General features: G+C 45.2%; 1 protein-coding gene across 1 annotated transcript in view; it reads left to right on the top strand.

Annotated features, from left to right (window-relative positions):
• Positions 1 to 13,562, top strand: part of LOC127191793 (uncharacterized) — a 38,620-nt gene that overhangs the window by 11,568 nt on the left and 13,490 nt on the right. Inside the window, 3 exon segments of the mRNA XM_051149111.1 lie at positions 4,076 to 4,213; positions 9,287 to 9,492; positions 11,935 to 12,083. Of these exon segments, the coding sequence (XP_051005068.1) occupies positions 4,132 to 4,213; positions 9,287 to 9,492; positions 11,935 to 12,083 (437 nt within the window). The 5' untranslated portion in view covers positions 4,076 to 4,131.

Raw genomic sequence — 13,562 nt, 5'->3', positions numbered from 1 at the left:
GATTGGCTGCATTGAAGGTTTTGTGTGTGGGTTGGTGTACACCTACCTCCACTAGAAGTCCTGCCTGGCTACAGGAAGTGGTCACTTCAGGCTCCATTATCACCTGCTGCTAGGAGTCTCAGCTGAGGTCACCAAAATAGACTCCCTGAGCCTCCTTCTTCCCAGAGATGTCCCCCCTACTGATTTTAGATCTCTGAGCCCTCTCCCACTCCCCCCCAACCTGATCCCCACCCTTGCTGCCCTCCCTACCCCCTCTATCACCCAGTTCCCTCCCTCCATCTACTTCAGATATCTATTTTATTTCCACTTCTTTATCCATTCTTAGGTTGAAGGACATCTAGGTTGTTTCCAGATTCTGGCTATTACAAATAAAACTGCTATGACCATAGTTGAGCAAGTGTCCTTGCTGTATGGTGGAGCATCTTTTGGGTATATGTCCAGGAGTGGTATAGCTGGGTCTTTTTGTTTGTTTGTTTGTTTGTTTGTTTTTTGAAAATAGCCCTGGCTGTCCTGGAACTCTCTTTGTAGACCAGGCTCACCTCTGCCTCTGCCTCCCAAGTACTGGGATTAATATCTTGTAGCTAGGTCTTGAGGTGGTAGAACTATTCCAATTTTCTGAGATATGGACAGATTGATTTCCAAAGTGGCTATACAAGTTTACACTCCCACCAACAATGGAGGAGTGTTCAAGATAGTCCCTTTTAGCCTGGCGTGGTAGTGCATGCCTTTAGTCCCAGCACTCAGAAAGGCAGGCAGATCACTTTGAGTTCGAGGCCAGCCTAGTCTACAAAGCAAGTCCAGAACAGCTAAGTCTGCACAGAGAAACCCCCTCTCAAAAAAACAAAAACAAAACCTCCCTTTTTATTCCTCCAAATTTAATAGGGTCTGTCCTTGCATCTATTAAATTACAGAGAAAAGCACTGAATTTATTAAGCATAAACTGAAATCAGATCCTTTGTGGGTTTTATTGTTGAGAGGATTTCATTGTATACATAACCCAGGCTGATCTTGACTTTATGATTTCCCAACCTCAACCTCCTGTGCTCACCAGCCACCTCGAATTCCCAGCTATGTCTCTGCATTCTCAACTATGTCCTTCGTTTTTTGTTTGTTTGGGTTTTTGTTGTTGTTGTCTTCCTTTGTTTTGTTTTGTTTTGTTTTGTTTTGAGACAGTGTCTTGCTGTGTTGCTCAAGCAAGCCTCAAATTCAAAATATTCCGGCCTTAGAGTCCCAAGTACTGGGACTATAGACCTGCCTCCTGGCTTTGGCTTTTAACAAAATTTATTTCAATAATGTTTGCCAATTTCATTGTCTCTGCATACAGACTAATTTCTTCTTTTGATTCCTATAATGAGTATTACATATTCCAAAGTTTCCCTTTGTGCTTTGGCTGCCTGGAATGTCATAACTAAATCTTGAGGTCCCCAATGCATTTCTTCATTTTTACCTTTTCTTGTTTTTATTTTATTTATTTATTTATTTGTGGTGGCAGTGGTTTTTACTCTGTATATATATAGGCTTGGCTATCCTGTAACTTGGCCTGTAGATCAGCCTGCCTCTACCTTGTGAGCACTGGGATTAAAAGCACATACCACCATGCCCAGATTTTGTCTTCCATTTTTAATGTTTTTTTTTTTTTTTTTAAGATTTATTATATATACAGTGTTCTGCCTGCATGTGTGCCTGTATACCAGAAGAGGGCACCAAATCTCATTATAGATGGTTATGAGCCACCATGTGGTTACTGAGAATTGAACTCAGGACCTCTGGAAGGGCAGATAGTGCTCTTAACTGCTAAGCCATTTCTCCAGCCCCCATTTTTAATTTTCTATGTCAGCATTGTCCAGTTTGATAACCATTAGTCACATGTGGCAATTAAGCACCTCACTCAACACGTAGCTGGTTCATCTTGGGTTGAGCTCCAAAACAGCTCAATAATTCCTAATACTTATTACATGTTCAATAATTTGAATATGCTTAGTTAAGTAAAATATTAGGATTAATTTCACCCATTTCATTTTATTAAAAGTATAGCTCCTAGCCAGGCGTAGTGGCACACACCTTTAATCCCAGCATTCAAGAGGCAGAGGCAGGCAGATCTCTGTGAGATCAAGGCCAGCCTGATCTACAAAGCCAGTCCAGCGGGTTGGAGAGATGGCTCAGCTGCTCTTACAGGGGCCCTGAGTTCAAACCCTAGCAACCACATGGTGGCTTACAACCATCTATAATGTGATCTAATGTGCACTGTATACATAATAAATCTTTAAAACAACAACAACAACAACCAGTTCAGGACAGCCAGGACTACAAGAAAAACCCATCTCGAAAAACCAAAAGAAAAGAAATTATAGCTCCTAAAATTATCTATTTACTTACTTGTGCAGGTGGGGGGGTTGCGGGGAGCCAGTATATGGAGGTCATAGACAATTTTATGGAGTTGATTCTCTCCTATTATGTGTGTTTCAGAGATCAAATTCAGGTTGCCAGGCTTGTGCAGCAAGTGCCTTTACCTGCTGAGCCATTTCACTAGCTCAAATAGCTTCTAAAATCTTTTGTTTGTTTCTTTTTTTCCAGACAAGGTTTCTCTGGCTGTCCTGGACTCGCTTTGTACACCAGGCTGGCCTTGAATTCAGAGATCCTCCTGCCTCTGCCTCCCAAGTGGTGGGAGTAAAGGCGTGTGTCACCACCATCTGGCTAGTTCCAAAAATCTTGAAATTATGTATCTGGAAAATCCTATGTGAGGCTTGCATTTGTGACTTACTGTCTTACAGCATTGCTCTACAAAGCATCATGCTTTATGAGCATGTTATGCTGTAAACTTCATCCCTTTGTAAAGCAAGGAAGTAAGGCAGAGGAAGTGACATAAGTGAGTACAGTGAACTGAGGGACTCTAGCCTAGAGACATACCTTTTGTCGGCTTGCCTTTTGTTTATATGACTCACACACAACAAAAACAAAACGCCCCAGCTCTTTTCATCCCAGGTGAGTAGTCCATGGCTCTTCCTCCTCTCCAGGAAAAACCTGTTCTCAGCTTTACTTTACCTAACATATTGGAAAGGATTGGATAGGACACATCACACACAACAAATGACTGATAACTTTGTGTTCACCTCTCTCTGGGGTGTTTCCATTTTAACAGGGAACAATCCCTGAACCCAAAGGAATGAATCACTAATGGTGGAGTTTCAGGCCTCAGTGACAGGTGAGTGAGGGTAGACTCTGGTTTTCTGTTTCTACATGTTACATCCAAGATGTAACAGGAAGTAGGGCTCTCAGATGGAAAGGGCTAATAGATGAGCTTCCAGAGAAGGTACCAAATCCCTGTGTCAGAAAGTGAAGGGCGTTCAGACACCAACCAGGTCCAGCGAAGGCCTTCCAGGGTTTGTTAAGCAATAGAATAGTGCAGCTGATGTCAACAGAGCCTAGGCAGCAGGACAGTCTCCGTGGTAACTATTGTGGATAGCAAGAGGGCTCTCAGAGTAGGATTCTAGAGACTATGACTGCCGTCCACAACTGACTCGGCTTAACTCTGGGCAAGTCCTTTACCCTTTGGGTCTCAGTTTCTTCGTCTGGAAAATAGAAATGGGTGCTATAGCCATATGTGATGGTGCATACCCATAATCCCAGCATCAGGAGGCTGAGGCAGGTGGATCATTAGTTTGAGGCTAGCCTGGGCTACCTTGGCCCCTGTGTCAATAAAACAAAACCCCCAAATAAGAAAGTGGTACTCTGTCAGATGAGTTCAAAGTGGCATGAAGTTGCTCTGAGAAGTAATAAGTATACTACATGAAAGCACCAATATCTTCATTTGTGTTTGTTTGTTTGTTTGTTTTTGAAGACAGGGTTTCTTTGTGTAGCCTTGGCTGTCCTGGACTCACTTTGTAGACCAGGCTGGCCTCAAACTCACAGCAATTCGCCTGCCTCTGCCTCCTGAGGAAAGCACCAGTATCTTAAAGTGGAAATGCAGCCAGGCAGGCCTAGAGCTCTAGTGAACAGAAAGCAGTGTAGAGGGCTGTGGGAATCCTGGGGGTAGACACTCCAGATCTGGAACATTCATTCTTCTCTGTCCTCCTAGGCTGAACGCAGACTCCCAGGGTCCAGGCTTCCACCTGATGAATGATGGCCTGAACTATGAGCAAACGGGACTATATGAACACTTCGGTACAGGAGCCTCCTCTTGACTACTCCTTTAAAAGCATCCACGTGATCCAAGGTCAGCCCACAGAGCACAGCACTCAACACATGACAGCAGGCTGTGTGGTACAGAAAAAAAAATCCTTAAGGCTTTTTTAAAAGCCTGAACAGAGCCAGGTGGTGGAGGGGGCGTACACCTTTAATCCCAGCACTCCAGAGACAGGTGGATTGCTGTGAGTTCGAGGCCAGCCTGGTCTACAAAGTGAGTCCAGGACAGCCAGGGCTAAAACAGAGAAAGAAACCCTGTCTCAAGGGGAGGGGAGCCTTAACAGGGGGCTGGAGAGATGGCTCAGAGATTAAGAGCACTGTCTGCTCTTCCAGAGGTCCTGAGTTCAATTCCCAACAAACACATGGTGGCTCACAACCATCTATAATGAAATCTGATGCCCTCTTCTGGCATATAGGGCACTCATGCACATAAGTAAATAAATCAGTCTACTTTTTTTTTTTTTAAAGCACTGTCTTTCTACTCTTCACTCTCTGTATTCTCTCTCTCTTTCTCTCTCTGGGGTACCCCTCTCCCCATGCTCATTTAATAAACTCTGTATAACATTTTTTTAAAAAGCATTTAAAAAAAAGCCTAAACATTTCCCCCAACTTCTGGTTGTCTTTGAAGGGGGTGGGATGAGAATTTTTTGTTTTACTGGGCTAGGGAGTGAATACAAGGCCTGTGACATATAAAGTAAATGTTCTACATCTGAGCCTCATCCTCAGCCTTGAGATTTAAAAAAAAAAAAAAAACACCATATTTTAACTTTACATGTATGGGGGTTTCGCCTGCATGTATATCTGCACCCCTTGTATCTGGTACAGGCAGAGGCCAGAAGTGGGTATTGGAACCCTGGAATCTGGAGTTACAGATGGCTGTGAGCCTCTATGAGAGTCTGAAAATTCAACCAGGTCCTTTGAAGAGCAGCCAGTGCTCTTAACTGCTGTACTATCCTTTCCAGCTCCCTTGAGAGTTTTCTTTTTAATTTCTTCTAGGTTTATGAGTGTTTTGCCTGAATGAATGTGTATATGAGCCACATGCATGCCTACTGCCCAGGAAGTCAGAAGAGCATACCTAGAAATGGAGCTAGGCATGACTGTGAGCCACCATGAGGACTTCCGTGAGCAGCACGTGCTCTTAACCACCGAGCCTCCCCCACCTCTAGTTTTTTCAAGTAGCAACTCTAAAAGGAACCAGAGGGTCTCTTATGGTAGTAGACCCATCTTCAGCAGAAGCCAGGCTACAGCAGGAGATTCATGAGGAATACAGAGCAATCACCCTATCAGGAAGACGTCTTAGTCCTCTGTTCTTATTTTGAAAAGAGGAGGAAACTAGTCAGAAAAAAAAAAAAAAAAGGCTGTTGCCAGGTTCTACCACATTGGCAGAGCCCTGTCTCTTATCTAGGAACATGGCCTATTCTGCTTATTGGTAAAACATAAGAGGTCTTTTAGCAACAAACTGGTATGTTTCCAGTTAAAATTTTTGACCAACTTCTTCCATTCATTCCATACATACCAAATTTATTCCATCATCACCAGCACTCACGTCAGTTCCAGCTCTGCCCACAGGCAGTCTCATCTTACTGTTTAATGTCTTCCTAACTAGGCAGCTCACCCTTCCATGGTTCATGTCAAGGCTCTCACAGGACCATATGCTCAAGGAGCAGGCAGTTCTGCCACCCCTGCCTCTGGCTGCTGACTCACAAACTCACTAACCTAGCTACATTAGCTGCTTTTGGTTTTGTCAGATAGCCATCCATCAGCTCAGTGTTAGCAGCCTGCCTGGGCTTTGGCTCCGGGCACTGCTTCAGTTAGTATCCACCACACTGGCAACTCATGTCTGTCTCTCCCCAGCACACACTCGCCTACTGTGACCTTTCTTGTGCTCTACATTATTTCTGACTCCCCAAAAGGGCTTTAGTTCCAACAATAGCTTTGTGCAGGAAAGCAAAGGTGACTGAGGAGGGGAGTGTGAGGACTACTATAGCACAGGAATTTTCAATTTTTGTTTGTTTGTTTTTTCCGAGACAGGGTTTCTCTGTGTAGCCTTGGCTGTCCTGGACTCGTTTTATAGGCCAGGCTGGTCTTGAGCTCACAGTGATCCACCTGCCTCTGCCTACCGAATGCTGGGATTAAAGGCATGTGCCACTATGCCCAGCTTGGTTTTTGAAGATACGGTTTCTCTGCTATAGAGCCCTGGCTGTCCTGGACTCTCTTGTAGACCAGGTTTGCCTCGAACTCACAGAGATCTGCCTGCCTCTGCCTCCTGAGTGCTGGGATTACAGGTATGTACCACCACACCCAGCTCAAACTAGGAACCTTTTAACACATGCTCAAGTAATGTGCTACCCTGGTGTAACCTGAAGGGGACAGGTACCTATAGCAATTTTAGGTTCCCTCTTTTTACCCAAGGTAACAGGAGCTCAGGCTGCCTTATTTCATAGGTAACTCTATTCAGTGATTCCCTCACAGTTTAGGACTAGCCTTTGTACGTGACATGCGTTATTAGAACAGATGCTGGTTCATGTGGAGTTATTCTGATATTTCTATTCATCTAAGTCAAATCATTTGACAGTTTTTGGAAGGTATGAGAGGGATACATGATTTGGAGCCTACTCGTGGATAGAAGCAATCTGTTCCATTATCCCTACACACACCCCAGCAGGCCCCAACCTTGGGCCCTGTTTATTCCAAGACTAAGGCAGAGAGCCACCTGGTGGATGCTGTCTGACCTGCAGCTGAGAGAAATGTCAGCTGAGGTGGAAGTGTGTGAGGACAGGCAGGCTAGATTTTGCAAATATTAAGGTGCTTTTCCCTATAGGCTACTTAAGATGTAGTAAAGGCTTAGAGGCAGTAAGGAAATGGAACCACTTTAACTAAATTGTAGTCTGGTTCTGCTTCTCCCACTAATGCCAGCTTGGGCAGAGCCCACCCACCCTCATTATGAATCTCATTTGAAAAAGACAACACTGCCAGGCGGTGGTGGCACACGCCTTTAATCCCAGCACTCTCGAGGCAGAGGCAGGTGGATCTCTGTGAATTTGAGGCCAGCCTGGTCTACAGTGTGAGTCCGGGACAGCCAAGGCCACACAAAGAAACCCTGTCTCGAAAAACAGAGGGGTGGGGGGTGGGGAGACAGCACAACCAGGTGTGGTGGCACACACCTTTAATCCCAGCAGAGGCAAGTGGATCACTGTGAGTTTGAGGCCAGCCTGGTCTACAGTGTGAGTCCACAACAGCCAGGGCTACACAGAGAAACCCTGTCTCGAAAAACCAAAAAGAAAAAGACAGCACCCTTGCTTTCCAGTGTGGGTGTTCAGGCTACCTGCTTGGACATCCTATTCATTTTCACTCCAATTTAGCTTCGGTCCTCAAGCATTTACACAGTTACCAGCTACTTCTGAGGTGCCAGGAAAGACAGTGTTGAATCCTGTCTTTCCTGGAACATCCTCCTCTGTATTCTGCAGACTCTCTCAACACCTTTAAACTATCCTCGCAGGAGCTTGAGGGATGACCTAGCACTGGCTAAGTCAGAACTCTGGCTGCTCTCCCAAAGAAGCTGGTAGGAGTCCCAGCACTCACATGGCTCACAGCCATCTGGAACTCTAGTTCTCGGGGATCTGATGACCTCTTCTAGCCTTACAAAGCATGGCGCACATACATGTAGGCAAAACACCCATACACATAACATTTTCATTAAAAATAAATAAAACCAGCCAGGCACGGTGGTGCACATCTGTAATTCAAGTACTCAGAGAAACAGAGGTGGGTGGATCTCTGTGAGTTTGAGGCCAGCCTGGTCTACAAAGTGAGTCCAGGACAGCCGAGGCTACACAAAGAAACCCTGTCTCAAAAAACAAAACAAATAAACAAAACCATTTTCTCCTGCATCTGTCTGTTCAGATTATTCATTCAACTTTTCTTTCTTTTTTGTCTTGTGCTAACAAGAGCAGATGTGATCCTTGAATGCTATCTACCTTTTAAATCCTGTCTACATAGAAACTTCAAAACCATCTTTCAAGTGAAAAGCCGAATTGTCTGTTTTAAGCACTGCAGTGACTTCCCATTACTTACAGGACAAAGCCTGGGATCTTAGTCTAGCATTTAGGACTAAGGACTGGCTCTGCTTTTCTCTACTTGTGCCCATGTGCTTGGTGTGGGCGGACATGTGTCCCCATTCTGCTCTCTTCCTGTGCCTTTTGTTCATGTTGTTCTCACTCTTCTCCCCTCTTTGGCTGGCTGACGCCTCCTAGTCCACCCAGCCCAGCTCAGGCCTCACCTTCCCTGTGCGCTCAGTGCACCAAGGCCTCTTCCTTGCTGAAACAACTGTGGCCTATGACATTAACTCACTGCCAGTTTGTTTCCATCCTGCCCACAGAAATTCCTCCAATACACACATCAGCTTCGTCCCTACCCTATTGCTTATCCAGAGCCTATACATTCTCTCTCATTGTTTACTATTGTGTATCTACATAGCTTGTCATTAATGAAGGAAAGGATGTGTTCCACTGAAGTGAATTCTGTAAGCTATACTGGAATAGGATTCTGCATTTTGTGATACTTATTATCTTCGCTTACTCCAACAACTGGTTCCTACTTTCTTTGCCTGTAAAATGGGAAAGGGTCTGCTTCACTCACAGGAGTGGTATACAAAGAGCCCAATAATGCAACGGACATGAGAAGGCCATCTGACCTAAAATGCTTTGGTCTACTCTAAACTTACTCTGATCTTTGGAGCTTGAGACAGGGAAGGTCTCAGTAGACTCTAGTGCTGGGTCCCTGCCAAACCCTCAAAGTAGCACTTGTATGCTCATTTTTTTTTTTTTAAAGCTCTTCCTTCTCCCTCCCTAAAGGCAGAAAAACAAAGATAAACCCAAGCCTTGTGCTGAAGTGATGGCGTGAAGGTTTAGAGCACGTGTTACTCCTACAGAGTACCAGGCTCAAACTCTAGTACCTACACTATGGCTCACAACCACCCCTAACCCCACTTCTAGGGGACCTCACACACTCTTCTGAGTTCTGCAGACACCAGGCATGTACACTCATACAAACATAACAGGAAAAATACTCATACAAATAAACAAGTCTTACTTTGTCATCATAGATCTGGTAAGCGAGGAGCCAAGGACAGGTCTACGACCCGTGAAGCACTCAAAGTCAGGAAAATCACTGACCCAGTCCCTGTGGCTCAACAACAATGTCCTCAATGATCTCAAAGACTTCACCCAGGTGGTGTCACAGCTTCTACAGCACCCAGAGAACCTGGCCTGGATTGACCTCTCCTTCAATGACCTGACTTCCATTGACCCTGTGAGTTCCTAGCCCTGGACATCTAGTCAAAGGGGAGCTTGAAGCCAGTATGTCAGTTCAGTCTTTCTACTCCCTCATCAAGGAAGGAGAAGCAGTATGGTGCAGTTCATGGGGCATAGTTGTAGAGACACATAGATATAGGCACAAATTTGAGTTTCCCCCTTATTATGTGACTGTCAGCAAGGTACATACCTTGTTGTTTTTTGGAGACAGGGTCTCACTATGTATCCTTGGTTGGTCTAAGTACTCATTATATAGACAAAGCTGGCCTTTACAGAGATCCACCCGCCTTTGCCTCCCGAGTCTCACAAGCTACAGTTTCTTAAAGCGTCAGCCTTCCTTTAAATGGGGATAAGATGCCATAACTATCACAGTTTTGTAAGGATGAAATGAAATGTATGAGAACCAACTTGCCTGTCAGTGGCTAAAGAAAAAACATAGCAGTCATCTTTAGGCACTTAACAGTCTTGTGCTGAGCTCTACTGAGGAAGAGGGGACAGCAAACACCACCAATTACTTTCTGTGAAATATAAGTTTTAAAAACAGTTTGGCTGGGGCTGGAGAGATGGCTCAGAGGTTAAGAGCACCGGCTGCTTTTTAGAGGTCCTGAGTTCAAGTCCGAGCAACCATCTATAATGTGATCTAATGTCCTCTTCTGCCCTGCAGGTATATATGCAGACAGAGCACTGTATATATAATAAATAAAAAACCTTTTTTAAAAAAAATGTATAAGGCCGGGCATGGTGACACACTCTTTTAATCCCAGCAATCGAGGAGGCAGAGGCAGGTGGATCTCTATGGGTTCTAGGCCAGCCTGGTCTACAAAGTGAGTCTAGGATAGCCAAGGCTACACAGAGAAACCCTGTTTTGAAAAACGAAAAAAGAAAAAAACAACAAAAAGTATGTTGGTACTTGCATCTGATTCTAGCATTTGGAAGGTAGAGGTAGGAATATGAGTCATCCCCAACTACATAGTGAGGTTGAGGCTAGCCTCGACTATGTAAGAAAGGGGAAGGGCCTGGTGTGGTGGAGCACACCTTTAATCCCAGCACTTGAGTAACAGAGGCAGGTGGATTTCTGTGAATTCAAGGCCAGCCTGGTCTACAAAATGAGTCCAAAACATCCAGGGCTGTTACACAGAGAAACGTCGTCTTGAAAAAAAAGGCGGGGGGGGGGGGGGGGGGAGAAGATAGGAAAAGAAGCAAACAAAGAAGAAAAAGGATCCCTATTGGAAGGGATATACAACGATATGAACTCAACTGGGATCTTCAAAGCCTATGTACTGTGCTGATATTCCCCTGCACATGGAATCTTAGGTCATCACAGTTGGAAAGGCCTTAAAGGGCAAATAAAACTCAAAGAGAAGCAGGAAAGCTCTCACCTAACCAACCAGTCAAATGGATAACTGGACGGGTGCCAGCTCTATTTTGAGGTTTTCTCCCTAAAAGGAACTTAAAGGTTAATTTACTCATATGAATACACACACACACACACACACACACACGTACGTATATATGAATGAAAACACATCTATGAATAATTGAGTGATGGGGCTAGAGAAATGGCTTAGAGCATTTGTTGTTCTTGTAGAGGAAGACCCAGGTTCAGTTCCCAGCACATACATGGAGGTTCACAACCATCCATATAACTCCAGGTCCAGAGGACCTGATGCCCTCTTCTGACTTTCACAGGCAACAGGCTCTTATGCGGGCACAGACATACATGCAGGCAGACACTAATACACATGAAATAAAATAAGGGCTATAGAGATGGCTCAGCAGTTAAGAGCACTAGCTGCCCCTCCAATTCCCACTTTACACATGGTCGCTCACAACTGTTAACTCCAGTTATAGGGGGTTCAACGGCTTCTAGACATGCATGTGGCTTACTTACATACATACATACAGGTAAAATACCCGTAAAAATTATGTGTATGTATATGTATATATACATGCATGTATACATACATACATATACATATATATATACCTATACATACACACACACACACTTTTTTGTTTTGTTTTGTTTTTCAAATCAGAGTTCTTTGTGTAGTCCTGGCTTCCCTGGAACTCCCTCTGTAATACAGCACCATGTCTAGCTAAAAAAAACCAGTAATTTTAAAAGTTATCAAAAGCATATTAGAGCTGGGCGGTGGTGGCACACGTCTTTAATCCCAGCACTTGGGAGGCAGAAGCAGGTGGATCGTTGTGAGTTCGAGGCCAGCCTGGTCTACAAAGTGAGTTCAGGACAGCCAAGGCTACACAGAGAAACCCTGTCTAGAAAAACTAAAAAATAAAATAAAATAAAAGCATCTTAGAGTCCTATTGAATGGCTGTGAGGACTGGAGAGGGGGCCAAGTTGTTCTCCAATCTTTTCTTTCTCTGCTAAATAGTCCACTGTGAGCAGAGACCCAGAGTCCTTTGATCTCTGCCTTAACAGGTCCTAACAACATTCTTCAACCTGAGTGTCCTCTACCTTCACGGCAACAGTATCCATCGCCTAGGAGAGGTGAACAAGCTATCTGCCCTCCCACGTCTCCGGAGCCTGACCCTCCATGGGAACCCCATAGAGGAAGAAAAGGGGTACAGGTAAGTACCTGGAGCTGGGGTCCAAATGAGCTTCCCTAAGTAACAAGGGGAGAGGAAACAAGAAGTTCAAGGCCATTTTTCTGGCACCAGTGGGCCACAGAGGAAGTGGCATACTCTTAGCACGCTCTTGCGCTCAGAATGAACCTAGTCTCCCAATCACAGTCAAAGCCGCCCTCCCCATTCCTCGCTATCACAGAGGCGGCAGCAGCAACTGGGGAGGGGAGGGAGTTCTAGTGCAGGGGCTAGCCCCCAGCCCAAGTCTTCCCACAGGCAGTATGTGCTGTGCAACCTGCCCCGTGTCACCACGTTTGACTTCAGTGGAGTCACCAAGGCAGACCGCACCACAGCCGAAGTCTGGAAACGCATGAACATCAAGCCCAAGAAGGCCAGGGTCAAGCAGGATGTACTCTGAGACTCGCAGGACCCCAGCACATCTAATGCCCTGAGGATGATCTGCTTGATTTGACAATAAATGATTTAAGCTGTTCAGCAGATTAAAAGTCACCTGTACCTTGTAAAGATGCCCTCCTCGCCCAGCAACTACCAGTAAAACTTGACAGTGGAGGTACCAGCCCGCTGGCCTAAGACCCAGGAGCCTGGTTTTACCATACAGGAAACTTGTATCCTCTCTGGGACCCCTTTGTACTCTTTAGTCTTCATGGGATACCATGGGAATAGAGCTGATCAGCAATTTCCAACAACTTTTTTTTTTTTTTGGTTTTTCGAGACAGGGTTTCTCTGTGCAGCCTTGGCCATCCTGGACTCACTTTGTAGACCAGGCTGGCCTTGAACTCACAGCGATCCGCCTGCCTCTGCCTCCCGAGTGCTGGGATTAAGGGCGTGGGCCACCACGCCCGGCTCTTTTTAAGGTTTTTCAAGACAGGGTTTTCTCTGTGTAACAGCCCTGGCTGTCCTAGACTCTATTTGTAAACCAGGCTAGCCTTGAACTCACAGAGACCCACCTGCCTCTGCCTTCCTAGTACTGGGATTAAAGGTGTGCACCACCATACCCGGCTAATTTTTTTCCCAAGAGATTCTAATTCTGTAGCTCAGGCTGGCCTTGAACTTGTAGCAATCCTCTTGCCTGAGCATCCTAAATGTTGGCATTATAGGACTAAGCCTCACGAGAAATCTTCATAAAGTGCCAAGGGGGTGTGGAGCTGCCTTCAGCCTTTAGAGTAGGCACAGAGAACAGCTGTGATCTATTTCTATCAGAGCAGAGTAGCTCTACTCTCAGCTTGATTCTCGTTAAGATCTCATTTCCTAACCAGAGCAGTGGTTGCATATGCCTTTAATCCCTTGGGAAGCAGAGGCAGGCAGATCTCTGTGAGTTCAAGGCTACCCTGGTCTACATAGTTCCAGGACAGCCAGGGCTACATAATGAGATGCTGTCTTACTAGGAGAGAAAATAATTTTCTGAAAAGAATGATCTGCTGAGTAGGTCTCCTCCCACACCTAGGGGCAATTGTAAATCATGCT

This window comes from Acomys russatus, chromosome 7, assembly GCF_903995435.1.
Source record: "Acomys russatus chromosome 7, mAcoRus1.1, whole genome shotgun sequence".
Taxonomy (NCBI): domain Eukaryota; kingdom Metazoa; phylum Chordata; class Mammalia; order Rodentia; family Muridae; genus Acomys; species Acomys russatus.
The sequence above is the reverse complement of the archived record's forward strand: the minus strand, read 5'-3'. Positions and strand labels throughout refer to the sequence as shown.